This window comes from Amblyomma maculatum, chromosome 4, assembly GCF_055883805.1.
Source record: "Amblyomma maculatum isolate TAMU_Amacu chromosome 4, ASM5588380v1, whole genome shotgun sequence".
NCBI classification, from domain to species: domain Eukaryota; kingdom Metazoa; phylum Arthropoda; class Arachnida; order Ixodida; family Ixodidae; genus Amblyomma; species Amblyomma maculatum.
In genome coordinates, this window is record NC_139347.1 from 88,551,760 (window position 1) to 88,568,392 (window position 16,633).

At 47.8% G+C, this 16,633-nt stretch overlaps 1 protein-coding gene across 1 annotated transcript in view; it reads left to right on the forward strand.

Moving 5' to 3' along the window:
• Positions 1-16,390, forward strand: part of LOC146191608 (proton channel OtopLc-like) — a 44,511-nt gene extending 28,121 nt beyond the window's left edge. The window contains exons 4-9 of the mRNA XM_084602133.1: positions 776-1,070; positions 2,175-2,341; positions 2,691-2,868; positions 12,453-12,816; positions 14,561-14,801; positions 15,399-16,390. Of these exons, the coding sequence (XP_084458259.1) occupies positions 776-1,070; positions 2,175-2,341; positions 2,691-2,868; positions 12,453-12,816; positions 14,561-14,801; positions 15,399-15,719 (1,566 nt within the window). The 3' untranslated portion in view covers positions 15,720-16,390. The remainder of the gene's footprint in view (positions 1-775; positions 1,071-2,174; positions 2,342-2,690; positions 2,869-12,452; positions 12,817-14,560; positions 14,802-15,398) is intronic.
• The last annotated feature ends 243 nt before the right edge of the window (positions 16,391-16,633 follow it).

The window sequence follows — 16,633 nt, forward strand, 5'->3', positions numbered from 1 at the left end:
CAATAACAGGAAGGTAGCTATGCATGGTTGTTTTAGCCTGTTCAACTTCACAAGATATACGCATATAATAATTAAGTGTTCGATAAAATTCAGACAGTTTATTCAAATATTATTAAAACGTGGATGTGGTGGAGCTTAAATGACCCCCAATACTTTTTTTTTTTTTAAAGCTTTAGTCTAAAAACCACTGAACGAAGGCACGCCATGGCCTCACGGCTAATGCTTGGGCGTTGAAATTACTTTTCTGGAGAACTCCTGCAGATGCAATGCGTAGCCATTCGTTTTTTCAAAGCGGAGTTTTATTTTCGCCATATTCACTGCATGCTTTCACATACGTCAGATGCATGTTCTTTACCTTCATTAACAGCTCTCGTTCGCAGTGTCGCCTATGGGTAATTATAAAATATGAATATATAGTGAATAGCATCATCGTTCTGCATTGTGCTGTGAGATTTCAATGCATGTTAAAGAGCCCCAGGGGGTCGAAATTTCTGGAATCCTTCACTACGGTGCCTTTCATAGCCTGAGTTACTTTGGGACGTTAAACCCCAGACAACAAACCTTCAGCATTCACACAAATCCATACCACAATTTTGGATTACACTATCCTTACCACTGAATTCTAAAGAAATTCGACTTCCTGTGCAACATGTGGAATGATTTACAAACCATGAGGAGTCGCGGAAACTGCGGGAATCCGGGTCAAGCTAGTCCCTGTTCTTCATCTTACCGCATGTTTTCGGCGACTCTGATGAGGCACTGCTTCGCTTCACAGGCGTTCGCGTGCGCCGTGTGTGTGCTGGGTCTGGCTTGGCTGATGTTCCTGCACGGGGACCTGGCCTTGCACGATGCGCGCCGCTCTCGACAACCGACCGTGTCCTGTGGGCACGGCAGCGACATCAGCAGTAGCGGCAGTGATCGCCAGAACAGCGGCGGCGGCAGCGACGCTGAGTCCGTGACCACCAAAGACGCTTTGAATTGGAAGGGCTGCTACTTGGGACAGCCCAATGGCTACACGTACCTCACTGGGAGGCACAGTGGCAGCTTTTACCTCAAGGCCGGCATGACAGGTAGGTCTGCCGATTGAGATCGAGGGACAGTCCTCTTCATCCCAGCATGGGAGAACTGCCGTATACTCCTAGCCCTCCTTTGATTCAGAGAAGTGGTTGCGGTTGTTGTTTAAAGACCTTTTCGTATACATGCACCAACTCTGCCACGCCCACCCGCTTCACATGACCACAGGCATATTGCTCAAAACGGCCGCACCCCTATCGTTCTGGATGACATTCATTGACTGGCAGATGAACACAGAATTTCGGTTTACCATATGCTATGATTTCGCCGTATTGCCCACAGAATGTCCCTCATACAAATATGACGGCGCGAAATTCATTAAAACATTTTGCTGGCCACTATCAAATGAAATGTCTACAAACTAACGCAACTGTTAATAATATGCAGGTATACATACCCGTAATTTTTGTTTGTTTATAGTTGTTTTTGCCGCAGCCCTCCTTAGGCGTTCGCTTTACGCCGTTATTGTGAATGCCGTACACGTAGCTCTCAGAGTGCAGTATGGTCACAAAGGGTGCTTCTTTCGAATAACCCTCCAGCGAGTGCACCTCCGGCCAGCCACCGAAAAAAAAAAAAAAAGAAAAGCTTGTTCTCCGCTTACGAGTCCAAAGCTTCCCAGAACCTCCCGAAACGGATTATCTAATCTCGAGGCTCACGCTGAGGTGGCTTACCTGTTCCGAGCTCCTTAATCAGTTTTGAATTGTCATATGCGTACGCAAGCCCAGCGCCGGACACCTACGGGTAAAGCTACAGGGCCATTCGGCCACCACTGCGATGGTATAGTGATTGAGCACCCTATAATGTCTACGTTTTTTTGAGACCACAGGAAAACTGAAGATGTATAATTAGTAGCGCTGCAATAATTAATTGATCTCGCCACATAGCAAATGCTGTATTTGCATTATGCACTCGTAACCATTAAGTTTTTTTTTTTTTTTTTTTTTTTTTTTTTTTTCTGTGGCTACTACCTAGGCGACTTAGCGGGCAAATGTGTGCATCGTACGCTGATCGATAAGACCAACCTGTGCTGCCGCTCTATGTTCAACGTGTGCTTTTCCGTCACTATGTGTATATCGCATGTATCGTGTGCTGATCCGCAGTGTTCTGCTGCGGCCACCTGATCCACGAGGGTTTGCTGCTGGGCCAGGAGATCATCGCGTGGATGCACGCCGGAGAAGTATGCACAGACATCGCCCTGCTCCTGGTGCACACGCTGCGGCCGCTCTTCTCCTTCTACCAGCTCTACTTTCTCTTCAAATACTCCAACGTCAGTATAATCTCGCCATTCGGGCATGGCTGTTTCGACCAGTCGGTCGCACCGTAACACAAGTGCCCTTCTGACAGCGCGTTTGTTTTTCGTCTATCTAAAAAGACGGCTGTGTTGTTTCTCTCTGTTGTCGCGGTCGTGCATATGCAATTATTAAGCCATTTTTTTATGAGGCGTATTACACCGTATACGGTGTTAACCTAGGATGTTTAACTACAACAGATGGTCAGCTGTTCTGGCTGTGGGAAACATTAGAGGCAAAGCTTTATTGCCATAAACATTGCCTTCACGTAGCACAAACTGGTTAATCTGCCTCCTGAAAACATAACTCTGTCATTTTCGATTTCAGATTGTAATAAACCGATGGCTGATCTTGGCGAAATTCGGCATCATGCATTGCTTTGCCACCACGCTGGCTTTCTGGTTCCGCACCATTGTCAACGATGCGTACGGCGACGCCATCAAGGCTGCCAAGATGTCCAAGGCCGCCAGCATGCTCGCCCTGCGGACAAACAGCAGCTTCTCAGGTGGGCTTCTTTTCTTTTGCTGTCTTCAAGACAAGGAGACCATGACTGTAATTTTAAGGCTACATGTCGTGACGCTGGGGCTACGTCGACCCGGCCTTCACTTGGTAGCGTGCAGAGACTCGGGGTTGAAGTAGGATTGAATCTTCGAAGTTGGTGAAATATGTACAAGCAGGTTTAATGGCACTTTGAGAAACTTATTTACAAGATTATTTACACGAAAAAGAAGGGTACATCAGCAAAATGGCAAGCGTTAAGAGTTCATAGCGAGAAGCGACTGGATGAGCCTTTTACCCAGGGCTCAGAGCGACATTTCGTGCTCTGCAGCGTCCTTAAAACCCCCTATGTCCAGCCCCTCTCTGAAGATGCTGACCAACCAAATCCAGGGCACGCCCCTCAGGTATCGGCATCCAATCGAACACATCACTGCACTGATGGTCTGAAGCACTGACTGGTCCGGCATTCATTCGTTGGGCGTGATCACTTGTTGGCGGGAAAAGCTTGGGAACGGCGAGGAGAGGAGGTACATTTCTATTCTTCAGCAAAGAAACCACAGGCTGGTTCTGACAAGTGGTTTTACTTCTCAGAAACCCGAGTGCACGTGGCGCCGCATCCGCTCCCAGCATTGTCCGTTTTCGACAATTGCAAATCTTTCCTGCATTCCTGGGAAATCACTTAATGGCTGTATGCGTCATGCTCCTTTCTTGTCCTGCACGTCAGCGGACATGTCACTCTGTCGTCTCCTTTGGAAAGTAGACATTCCTCACTGGACGATAGGGCTTCTCGACTGGAAGGGTGAACAAAAGAAAGAAAGCACTTCCTGCATTTTCCCGCAGGGGGACGTTTCTTTGTGTTTTTCCAGACGTTCTCTTGACAGGGTCAATTTGGCATTTGCAGGTTGTCCACAAAGCAAAACAGGCTTACAAAACAGGATTCCTGGAAACAGGCTCACTTAGAGCCATTGGACCATCACCACATATTCACAGCACTTTTCCATGCCCACAGGCGAACAATAGAGCGCGCAAATGCGGATGCTTGGTCGTAACAGCCTCCTCCCCCGCCAGAAGAGTCTCGGAGGGCAGCAGTCCCAGCTGCTGCATGAAGAGACGACTTAATGGCCTGCACGTGAACGCTTGAAGCTCGCTGTTGCTTGTCGCGTTGTCTTCATTGTTGTAGGCCAAATTGCTCGAGCTGTCTGAAACTCAACCACATGTCGAAGCAAGCACTCGGCTCCCGTCTGAAGAGACCAGGTTAAAAGAAAACTGCCATTGTTGTTCGAGAAAAGCCCACTCTCAAGACGTTCAGGACCCACGTATTCCTAGAAAACCAAACGTGCTGCTTTACATAGCCACACATATACAAGCGCACGAAAAAAAAAAAAAACCTGATTATCAATTTGGATACATGGTGAGGAACATCTCGGACCGCTTAGAAAGAGCGGCTAAGCGCGTCCGCATTCCCATTTAACTTCCCCTTTTTGTATCTTATTTCAAAATTGTACTGCTGTAAAATCAAGCTCCACCTAAGAAGGCGACTGTTCTTCGATGTCGCAGTTTGCAGCCAAGCCAGGGGACAATGGTCCGTCTCTACGGTGAATTTGGCCCCTCCAAGATAGCACTGCAATTTTTGAATGGCCCATACAATGCAAGCGCACTCTTTCTCTGACGCGCAATAAGCCCTCTCTCTAGAACTCAGTTTTCTGCTCAGGTAGAGCACGGGGTGCTCATTACCGTCGTCATCTCTCTGGGAGAGAACAGCACCTAGCCCTCGATCACTGGCATCACACTGGACCGTGAATTCTCGGTCATAGTCTGGAGCTCGCAATACCGGACGGCTAATCAGCACAGCCTTCAGGTTTACGAAGGAGGCTTCCTTTTGTTCGTCCCAGACTACATTTGTCGGTTCTGTCTTGCGGAGAGCGTCGGTCAGAGGGCTAGCCAAAGATGAATAGTGAGGGATGTAGTGGTTGTAGTATCCCGTCAGCCCTAAGAATGCCCGAATTTCCGTCTTCGTGCTCGGCCGCGGGTAGTCTGCTACCGCAGAAATCTTAATCTCGCTGGGTTTCCTGAAACCTTGACCTACATTGTGACCCAAGTAGTCCACGGTCGCCCTTGCCAGGCAACATTTCTCGGCCTTTACGGTTAGTCCAGCTTGACGCAAAAGGCTCAGTACAGCTCTTAGATGTACCATATGGTCCGCCCATGAGTCGGAAAAAACCGCAATGTCATCTAAATAAGGCACCGCGAATGTTTCACACCCCTTTAAAACCCTATCCATGAGTCGGGAAAAACAAAATGGAGCATTTTTGAGCCCGAAACTCATCATTGTTGGCTGGTAGCTGCCCGTCGGAGTGACGAAAGCCGCGTATCTGCTGGCGCGTTCAGTGAGCGGTACTTGCCAGTATCCTCGAGTAAGGTCCAGCGTAGTCACATATGCCGCTCTACTGACCTGTTCTACTCTCTCCTCAATATTCGGAATAGGATACACTTGATCCCTGGTGAGAGAATTTAGCTTTCGGTAGTCTACCACAGGCCTAGGGTCTTTACCTGGAGCTTCTACTAAGATCATAGGCGAAGCATAATCGCTTTCCGAGGGTTTTATTACTCCCAATTCCAGCATGCGAGTTACTTCCCTATCCAGAATTTCTCTTTGCCTTGGAGAAAATCGGTAGCACCTTGATCGCACTGGCACGTCTGAAGTCAGCTCAATATCGTGCTCAGTCAAATCAGTTCTGCCTGGCCTGTCCACGAAGCAGGCCTCAAACTCTGTTATTATCTCGCCCAGATCGGACAGCTGGGATTTCTTTAGTTCTCCTCTCTGCTCCGTCTTTTTGAGAAGCTCCTGAGCGTTGCTTCCTTTTCCGCTGAGGCAAATCAAGTTGTCCCCCATCTCCTCGGGAAGGTTTAACGTTAGATTTACCACGGCTTCCCTCTGCACATAAGGCTTCATAAGATTGCAATGATAAATGCGCACTTCTTTACGCCTACCGGGAATTTTCACTGTGTAGTTAGTGTTAGAAAGCTTTGCAACGACTTCAGCCGGTCCTTCCCACTGTACTTCGAGCTTATTCTGCCTTGAACTTCTCAGCAACATCACCTGGTCCCCGATACAAAACGTCCTTTGACGGGCTGTCTTATCATAGTACACCTTGGAACGAGCCTGGGCTGACTTCATGCTGGCCTCAACGAGTTCCTTAGTGTTATGTAAGCGATTCAAGAGGTTCAGAATGAATTCTACTACTGTTGGGTCTTCTCCGCGCCCCTCCCAGGCTTCGCGCACCATTCGCAAAGGTGAGCGCAGTGACCTTCCGTACACCAACTCGGCTGGGCTAAATCCAGTGGATTCGTGCGGCACTGACCGCAAAGCGAAAAGCGCTGCAGGCAGGCAGGTATCCCATTCGCGCTTGTTTTCATAGCACAGTCCCCTCAGGACTCGTTTGAGAACAGAGTGCCATCTTTCTACGCTGTTGCTCTGCGGATGATGGATCGAGCTATGCACTACCTTAATGCCGCATCGCTCAAGAAATGAGGTGGTGAGGACACTCGTGAAAACGCTACCCTGATCACTTTGGACCTCAAAAGGGAATCCAACTCGTGCAAACACTGACAGCAGCGAATCCACTACACTCTCGGACGTCACCTCGCGCAGCTGAACAGCCTCTGGAAACTTTGTGGCTGGGCATAACATAGTGAGGATATAACGGTACCCTGACTCTGTCACAGGAAGTGGCCCAACTACATCTATTACTAACCGGTGAAACGGCTCGGTAATGATTGGTACTAACACCATCGGAGCTTTCCACTTATCTTGCGCCTTTCCAACCCGCTGGCACGTGTCGCATGATCGTACAAAATTTTCCGTGTCCTTAAAACATCCAGGCCAATAGTATTCTTGCAACAGCCTCTGCTTTGTTTTCCTTATTCCAAGGTGACATGACCACGAGCTGCCATGGGAAAGTCGCAGTAAGTCTCCGCGGTACTTTTGGGGAACGACTAATTGGTCCCGCTCTACTCCGCGCTTATCCTTGAATAAGCGATACAGCACTCCCTTTCTCATCTCAAAAGAAATGTTCTTTGCTGTCTTAGTGGCGCGGTGGCGCTCTCTTATCTCCTGTATCTTGGGATCATTGGCTTGCTCCATAGCTAAGTCCTCTCGGGTTCCACTTAAAAGTCTCGTGAGATTACTAGACACTGGCGGCAAGAGGTTACTCTCAAGAACGTCCTCATTCCGCGTCTCATCAAGCTCACTTTCAAGACTTATCTGAGATGCCTCGCTCTCAAAGTTTTCTGACCTGCTATCTTCCGCATCTACCACTGTTTTAGCTGCCGTTTCCTCTGCTGTGGATTCTTCTGGAATGAGCAGTGTAGCTAGTTCTCGCGCCTTTGAACGTGTTAAGGCTTGCACAACTCTGTCTCCGAAAAGGATGCCCCTCTTTCGCAGTAGCATGTCCGATTTGTTGGAGAACAAATACGGATAGCACTTGGGAAGCTTTCCTGAAACGGCAGCCTCGGTTGTCAACTTGCCGAAAGGGCCCTCGATGACCACGTTCGCGATTGGCAAGCACACACTCTGTTCCTCCACTACCTGGCGGATCCACGCACACTGTCCTGTATAGTCGGAAGGCGACACATACGCCGGATGGACAACATCCATCGTTGCGGCCGAATCGCGCAGTACCTTGCAAGGCTTCCCGTTGACTACTAGGTCATGCAGGTAGGGTTCTAAAAGCTGCATATTTTCCTCGCAGTCACTGACATACGAGAAAGCAATCTTTTCTTTCCGGCAGTTGACGGCAATGTGACCCTGCTCATTACACCTAAAGCATGTGAGCGGCTTCCTAGCCTCAAGCTTATTCTTTGTGTTCTGCGCGTTGGTCACTTCCCCCCTTTTCTCACTGCCGTCCTTTCTAGGGAGTTTGCCTGAAGAAACCTTCATTTCTTCGTTTCCAACTCTAGCAAAGTGCTTTTCCTGACGGTTATTCACACTGAACTTGGGATTGCGGGGCCTATCCACTGCTGGGTTACTGAATTGTCGGCGCGAAGCATACTCCTCAATAAGTTCGGCAGCTTCAGTTGCCGACTTAATTTCGCCTCGGTCCTGTAACCAATTTCTTTCTTTTTCTGGGAGGCAGTTATAAAACTGCTCCAAAAGAATTCGCTCGACTACAGCGTCCCTATCACTGTAGGAATCAGTGCTCTTTAGCCACTCGCCCAAATTAACTCTTAAATTGTACAGGAATTCAGGGTAACTCTCGTCCCTGGACTTAGTAGCGTTCCGAAAACGTTGTCTGAACGCCTCGGCGCTAAGCCTATACTTTCTCAGAAGGCAAGCTTTGACCTTCTCGTAGTTGTCCGCGTCCTCCTTGCTTAGCCGCGCGACAACCTCCGCTGCCTCGCAGGGCAGAACCGTCAATAATCTCTGAGACCACGTGTCTCGCTGGAAGGACAGTTTTTCGCAGGTTCGCTCAAAGTTAGCCAAATACAGACCGATATCCCCTGATATCACATATGGCTGCATGTACTTTGACATCTTGAAATCTGCCTCCTTGTTGAGACGAGGTACCGCTAGCTGGGGACAATCGCCCGACCTCTTGCTCAACTCTAGTTCTAATTTCCGGAGCTCAATGTCTAGCTTCTTTTCCTCTCTTTCCCTCTCACGTTCGCGCTCCTTTTCCTCTTTTTCCCGCTCCCTTTCCTCTTTTTCCCGCTCTTTCTGCTGTCTGAGCTGCTCCTTTTTTTGACCGATGAGGTTCCATGCTTCACTGAGCTCCTCATCATCGGTTCCCAAATCTGTGATTGCCTTTATAATCAAAGGTTTTCGTGCCAAACCACTTGTATCAATTCCCAATTCCTCACACAATTGCAACAGTTCCGGTTTCTGCAGCTTTTGTAGGTCCATGATCGCTCCGAGTGTCGGCTACTTCCAAAACAACAGTGCAAACTACCAAACCTAAAGGCGTTTCAACACTTTTTACCAGTTCTAAAATCTAACCCTGTTCTAGAACCTGGTCCACATCAGAAGAAAAGCCAAGCACTCACCCACACATGCGATCGATGTTCCGAGCTGCTTTCTTGTTGGCCGATTGTTGCTCCTGCTTGTTGCTTGAGATGCCACCTCCGATCACAAGATGTTGTGGCTTGTAGATTCTGATCCACCTCGAATCACCAGATGTTGTGGCTTGTAGATTCAGATCCCAACGCTGGTCACCAGTGTTGGGGCTTGTAGATTCAGATCCTACCGCTGATCACCAGTTGTCGTGACGCTGGGGCTACGTCGACCCGGCCTTCACTTGGTAGCGTGCAGAGACTCGGGGTTGAAGTAGGATTGAATCTTCGAAGTTGGTGAAATATGTACAAGCAGGTTTAATGGCACTTTGAGAAACTTATTTACAAGATTATTTACACGAAAAAGAAGGGTACATCAGCAAAATGGCAAGCGTTAAGAGTTCATAGCGAGAAGCGACTGGATGAGCCTTTTACCCAGGGCTCAGAGCGACATTTCGTGCTCTGCAGCGTCCTTAAAACCCCCTATGTCCAGCCCCTCTCTGAAGATGCTGACCAACCAAATCCAGGGCACGCCCCTCAGGTATCGGCATCCAATCGAACACATCACTGCACTGATGGTCTGAAGCACTGACTGGTCCGGCATTCATTCGTTGGGCGTGATCACTTGTTGGCGGGAAAAGCTTGGGAACGGCGAGGAGAGGAGGTACATTTCTATTCTTCAGCAAAGAAACCACAGGCTGGTTCTGACAAGTGGTTTTACTTCTCAGAAACCCGAGTGCACGTGGCGCCGCATCCGCTCCCAGCATTGTCCGTTTTCGACAATTGCAAATCTTTCCTGCATTCCTGGGAAATCACTTAATGGCTGTATGCGTCATGCTCCTTTCTTGTCCTGCACGTCAGCGGACATGTCACTCTGTCGTCTCCTTTGGAAAGTAGACATTCCTCACTGGACGATAGGGCTTCTCGACTGGAAGGGTGAACAAAAGAAAGAAAGCACTTCCTGCATTTTCCCGCAGGGGGACGTTTCTTTGTGTTTTTCCAGACGTTTTCTTGACAGGGTCAATTTGGCATTTGCAGGTTGTCCACAAAGCAAAACAGGCTTACAAAACAGGATTCCTGGAAACAGGCTCACTTAGAGCCATTGGACCATCACCACATATTCACAGCACTTTTCCATGCCCACAGGCGAACAATAGAGCGCGCAAATGCGGATGCTTGGTCGTAACACTACACTATTCTTCCTTTCTATTTTCGTGCGTCCCCTAGACACAGTCTTATATAACTGCCGTCCAATTTCTGACTCTAAGCGTTCGTACTGAAACAGCAAACTGCAAGACTGAAAAGCCGTAACAATGTCCAATGATACTAAAAGATATGATGATAAGTCACTATAGATAGCGTACTACTAGCATGATCACCTTTAGCGGCTAGCGCACAGCGCGTTGTACCTCGATAAAGGGCAGAATGGGATTCTTGAATGGAATGCAACATTAGCGACGTGCTGCTGCACTGTACTTTGAACTCTCTAAATACTGTAACATGAAAGAACTCTACAATGTTGGCGCAATTGGTTTAATAAAGCAGTGAGCTGCACAGTGTTTTCAATCTTTTTTTTTTTTTTTCAGAAGCTGTAAAAGGCGTCGATAGTGTCCCTTAATGAATTGTGAGGCAAGGCGAACAGTGTGTCAGGTTTTCAATTCAATTCAATTGTTTATTTTTCATATAATATATGGGGGAGGCCAAGGAAAAAAGTTGCACGAAAACAGCTGAGCCCTTGACCCTCTTACAAGCAATAGCGCAGGACCGTCGCACGAACGACCCCCGAAGGCACTGGCAATTTTTTTTTTTAGATGACAGCTTTTTTAATCATAGACAAACAGCAAAATTAATACATAAGCATAAATAACGACACTTAAAAATTTTCACCAAAAAGAAAAAAATATTGTTGAACAGCAGTGCATTTCTTACACAAGAAGGTTAATAAAAGGATTCGAGTGTAGGAAGGATTTGAATTCTGTAGGGAATACTCAAGAATACTCATGCCTTGGTTTTCAAAACAGTTAAGGAGTGCAGGCAAGCTGTGGAGAAGCATTTGGAGCCCATAATTTGTTCTAGTTCGAGGTATTTGCCGGAATTCTGTGTGTCGTGTGGAACGCGAAGGCAATGTTTGGCGTAGATTTGAAATATTAGCTAATGATGTGCAAATTAGCACATATACCATAATAAAACTGTCGGAGCAAGCTATATCTGTACAGATGTTGAATTCTCCTGATTTTGTTTCTCAAAAAATTTTGTGTTGTGTTCTATGTACGAGGCATTTTCAATAACACGCATAGCCTCCTTCTGTAATAACAATATCTTGTTGAAGTTCGACGGAGTTGCATGCCCCACATTAAATAACAGTAATTTATGTGGGACACGAACAATGCTTTATATGGAGTAATAATTTCACTGACAATGGAAAGTTATAGAGATTCCTGTTGATGAGTCCCACCCACTTTGTGACTAATTTTTTGGAGAACAAAGTTCACATAATTAGCCCACTGAATTATTAAATTAGCTGAATACAACTAAACATTTTTTTTTATCTTAGGGGCAATATTGCGAAATGGAAGGCCGTAAACATCAAAGATTAATCCCCTTTTAAATTTTACTAAACGGCAAAGTAATTTCTAATGTCTAACGTTAAAAATACGCGTCAGAAACTCGTTCCGTTGGATTTCATGCCATTCACATTTACAAAATGGCGTCTCTACGCGTTTTACTTTCTCCAAAATTGACTTCATCATTCACTGCGCCAATTGAAGGGTGTCTGTGCGTGATGGATAAATAATGCTAACTACGCTATTTTATAAATATGTAACATGTGGAAGCCTACTCAAAGAACCCTAGAACACGTATAGCGGTATTATGTATAGAACGTGTTTCACCTCAGTCTCCCTGCCGACAATGAAGCGCTTCAGCACTTCCCGGCCCTGAACCAGCTATCCGCACACTGACTCCTCCTGATCTACCTTGAAGAGTCCGGTCTAAACATCGATCTTTAGGCCTCCGCCGGACCAGCCAGGTCATATGTGCACACCGACGGTGGTGACTTGAGAACTGTCGACGTCACCCTACCCTATCCCTCCCTACATCTCCATCCTTCTTTCCCCCGGGTCGTCAAGAATGATGCCACAAACGTTGGCCAACATCATTTGCGACCAGTATTCCCTCCATAAAATACTCCATAGCACCAACAAACCAACCAGCCAACCAACCTTTTCCTGCCTGCCCTCCTTCCTCGAGAGTTGAGGAGACAGTGTTGGGCTGCATCACGCCATCCGAATGCGCTTGAGAGTGTCTCGTGAGGATAGTCCTAAACTTATCTTTGCTAAAGATTAAGTTCGTCCCGCGTTGATTGACGGCTGCTAGTAAATAAGAATGGTGAGCCCTTCTCTGGTGTTTTGTGCGCCAGAAAATGCTGCCGGGGTTTAAATTGTCCTCGCGGTTGCATTTAACTGCGCGACTTTACATTGTTCACGTCTTATTATAAGTGCGCGTTTGTAAGGATAGCATGGTTAAAATGAACGCAATTCGCAGGAATGGAGCTGCACTTCTCCGAGCGAGCCGAGTACGAGACCAACTGGAGTTGCGCCGTGGCCGACCTCTTCTCCCCGGCATATATGAGGCCCGTGCCGTACCTCTACCCGTTCACCATAGAGTTCAACCTGGTGCTCGCTGGGGTTTGGTTCATCGTGCTCCAGAACCTGGGCACGTCTGCGCATAAGCACTGTTACGGCTCCAAAACCGGCTGCAGTGCCATCACCCAGGAGGTCGCCGAAAACAACCTTGTCATCAGTGCCGACTGCCACGCGGCCAACCGGGGTCTGTTCGCGGGCTTCGTCGTGCTCCTCGGCTCCATCGTGGTTATGGTCATCTTCTACGTCACTCTGCTTGATGACAGGTGCAGTGAGAAAGCGAAACGGTGGTAGCGCGTGAAAAAAAGCTACGCGATTGTCTGCTCCAGTAGACGCATGTTCGTGATTAACATGCATGCCAGTTTATAAACTAACAGCGTTGAAAAATCAAGGTCATGCCTCTGGAAGAGGACAGTTGCCAGGTAACATAGCCTGGCACTGATTGGCCGGCGGGCTGAGTGACGTCACGAGGCCACGTGATATGGCCAAGTTGGGAGCAGCTGCCAACAGGGGCAGCTCATTCGAGTTGAGAGAGTGAGCTTGGTTCAAACCGATGTTAAGCTTCTATGTCCATCGGACGACTAGGCCGCGCAAGCACGTTCGCGCGGCTTAGTTAGTAGCTTTCTTTGCAGGTAAAGTGCACAATTAGATAGATTTCGACTGTATGTTAGTGAGATTTTGCGGAGGCACAAATTGAGGCTTGTGAATAGGCGAGGAGCAAAGTATGTGTACGCTAGCAAGAATCGGGAGCAGGGAGCCATCAACGTTCTCGCGTCATTCCCATAAAGCAGTAGATTAAGTATCTCTCAATTTTGTTTTATATTGCTCATTTCAGTGCTCGTAATAGCATCAAAGCTCCTTGTTGTCCGACCTCCACTTTGGACACAAGGCGTGCCACTAGTCCAGGCCTTTCCTTACTTTTGTCTAGCAGCAGATGAAACTTTTAGCAGTAACATTGGGCGTGTCTGCTGCCAGAAATGCACTTGGATAACCGACTTGGAAAAAAGCAATACGTTAGTGACGAAACTTTTAACTACTTATATTTAAACAAAACATAATTTACGCATTTTTCGATAATTACACTGAAGCCAAGGTAAGTACCCGCAGTGTCAGTGCCTGTAAAGGGGCCCCATAGTGCAGCTCTGAGGCCATTCCTGGATTGCAGCGTCCAAAAAAGCATGTGCACTCAAGGAGAAACCAGCATTAAGAGACTACACCACACCTGTTTCGCGAAATGTAGTGCCCATTGAATACCGGGAAATTGAGACGTTAACGGAATTCGCGAAATATTAAGGTCGCGAAAGGTTATTTACTGCAAACCATTTGAAAGAGGCGCACGGTATAGTTTGGTCTTCTACGCTTCTTTTCACTTTCATTATTTCCTAGCTTCGCGCTTACATGTTTCCCAAGGGGCTGTAATTGTAGCCATGTAGATTATGAACAAGGTTTTCTGACTGCTTCCTGCAAAATCATCAGTGAATCCTTATTGGGCCATTCCCTTGCTGCCAGTAACGGCAGAGTCACTGTGCGAGACTCGTTGTGCATAAATCTCGAGGAAGCATCAGTGAAGAAATTTTCAGGGGGATTGATTTCTCACCTGCACATATGGCACACGCACTGGCCCCGCCGCTCATAACCACTTCAATCCTGCCTCCACCACACGACGACCCCCACCACCAATTGCCTATGCTGTGCGCACGATGAGTATAGCGCGAAAGGAACACACACACACACAGGAGAGACGACTGTACACACACTATAGTCCACAGACAGTACCTGTTGTCTCTCCTTCTGTGAATCTGCACTTGTTGCGCTAGCCAAAATATCCGAAAAAGTTTGCGCCTCGTGCACAATAGATGGCGCAGAAGTAATGGTCATCGACAGGGAATGATTATCTCTCACCAGCAATGCGTTGGCATTTCTCGATTGGCGACGCAAATTTCATCGCAGGTAGCGCTAGCGCTTCGCCGTCAGCACACGTGTAAGGTCCTTGCTTTCATCGCTGCGCAGATACAACGCCACTGGTGTGGCCGTCTACCTGGGCCAGGAGGGCGTGCTAGTGGCATTGGCATTTGTCGCCTGCCTGCTGGCGTACGGCCGCGTGGCCACTTTGGACGTTAACGGTCACCCCATCACGATGCTGGACGACTTCTTGCTCTTCATCCCCATCCCGTTCTACTTCGCCCACGCCACGCTGGTGGTCATCGCGGAGTTGGAAGAGGGGGGCAGCTACGTTCGAATGGCGCTTCAGGTGAGCTCAATGCAGACTTCTGAATGACCTGTTTCCAAGAAGCCGCCGACTCTCGTAAAGGGTGTTGTAAACACCTGCCGCTATGAAGCAGCTGCAAGTGGCGCACTCAATGGTGCGAACTGACGCCTTCAAGTGTCATTTTAATGGCGTGTTGAACGACCACAACTAGAAAATTCGTCTTTACGAGAGGTGACTTTTGAGACAAAATTAAAAGATTCTAATGTTGCTATTTCATCGCATAGTCGACTAATATGCACATCTTTCGTAAAACGCGCGACGGTGGCGCACTATCCAAGTTTCGGGACTCTTGTATTAATGACTTCCATGACGTGATGGCCCCCCACGTAACTGCAGGTCGGAAGATTGGGTCGGTTAGAGAGTCAGTGATAGAAATATACACGGTACAAAAAAGGTGACAACAAAGCAGGAACACTATGTACATCGCGTTATGGGGTCAGCAGTGTGCCCATTAGTCCCTGCCTTCACGCACGTGTCTCCATCTGCCACAGGAGATTCCCAAGTTTCATATAGCATATCTCTCCAACCACCGGTGCTGTTTAACACGGTGTGTGCACTTTTTTCCTCGCCCTGATGCAGCTCTTTTCGGTGGTGCAAGTGGTCACCCAGACGCCGCTCATCATCGACGGACTTCGGAGGTGCAGCAACAGTCCTGCGCTGCGCTACAAGAAGCCCGGCCGGGAGATCGTATCATTCCTCATCGTTGTAAACATCACCATGTGGATAGTGTACACCTTCGAGAGCAAGGCCGTCGGCAAGTTCTTCACGGGCACACGGTACTTCGGCCTGCAAGCGTGGGTCTTCGTCGAGCACACCACGGTGCCGCTGATGCTCTTCTACCGGTTCCACTCGTCGGTTTGCCTTGCCGACATCTGGAAGTCCGCTTACGAAGCCGAATGACCACTGTGACGAAAAGCTCGCCCTTCACACTCGCCGAAGGGTGTGAGTGTCGCCAGTGCAAAGTGGTGCAGTGTACTCCACCATGAAGAGCGGACACTTGCCGCCAGCAAGAACCCCACCTGTTCGAAACTTTGAACAATTTTGTGCGCCCCAAGCATCTATAGCTTAGTGCCTCACGAAAAGCCCTTTGTGAACGATATTGGGGAGAGACAGCAAGAGTACAGTCGGCTTTGCAGATGCGGCTGTAGTCTGTAGGGCCAGAACGTCATCTCATCGATGCTGGCTACTATTTCGCCGCGTGCGCCACTTGAGAAGCATCGCTGTAGGCAAGCTTTACACTGCGCTCAGCCGAACGCTTGTCAGGCGTGTACAACATATAGGATCGGCATTTTGTGCTGTAAGCTCCGCTCAGCAACGGAACCAATGTTTGGACCTTTTGTTCCCTCAGCTGTGATATTTGTGATCTGTGATTTAGCTTCTAGGGACTGTATTCCCCCGTGTATGCTGCATTCTTGCCGATATACGTCGTCACAGCAACTTTAAAATACATGTTATTAGATTCAAGGTCTGTGGTGTTAGTAAGCACATGATTTCATGACGTTCTTCAATAATACTGTTTTAGCTATTTTAATGCTATATTACTGCATATACATTTAAATTGTTGATTGTTATCTGACTGAGTAATGTTGCGATACCCAGGCTGCACTCGTCTACGAAGTGAGTAAGGACAGAGTTGCTCCGCTCACTAGATCTCAAACTTTCTTTGCATGTCCTTGTCGCATTATATACTCTGATATATTTGCAGTTTTTACGAGCTACTTAGCATGTTTTACATTATTCTTCGTTTACTTAGTTTGTTTTTAGCATTGTTATTCTTTGCGTCGTGAAAAAAAAAAAAAACGCACAGCGAATTT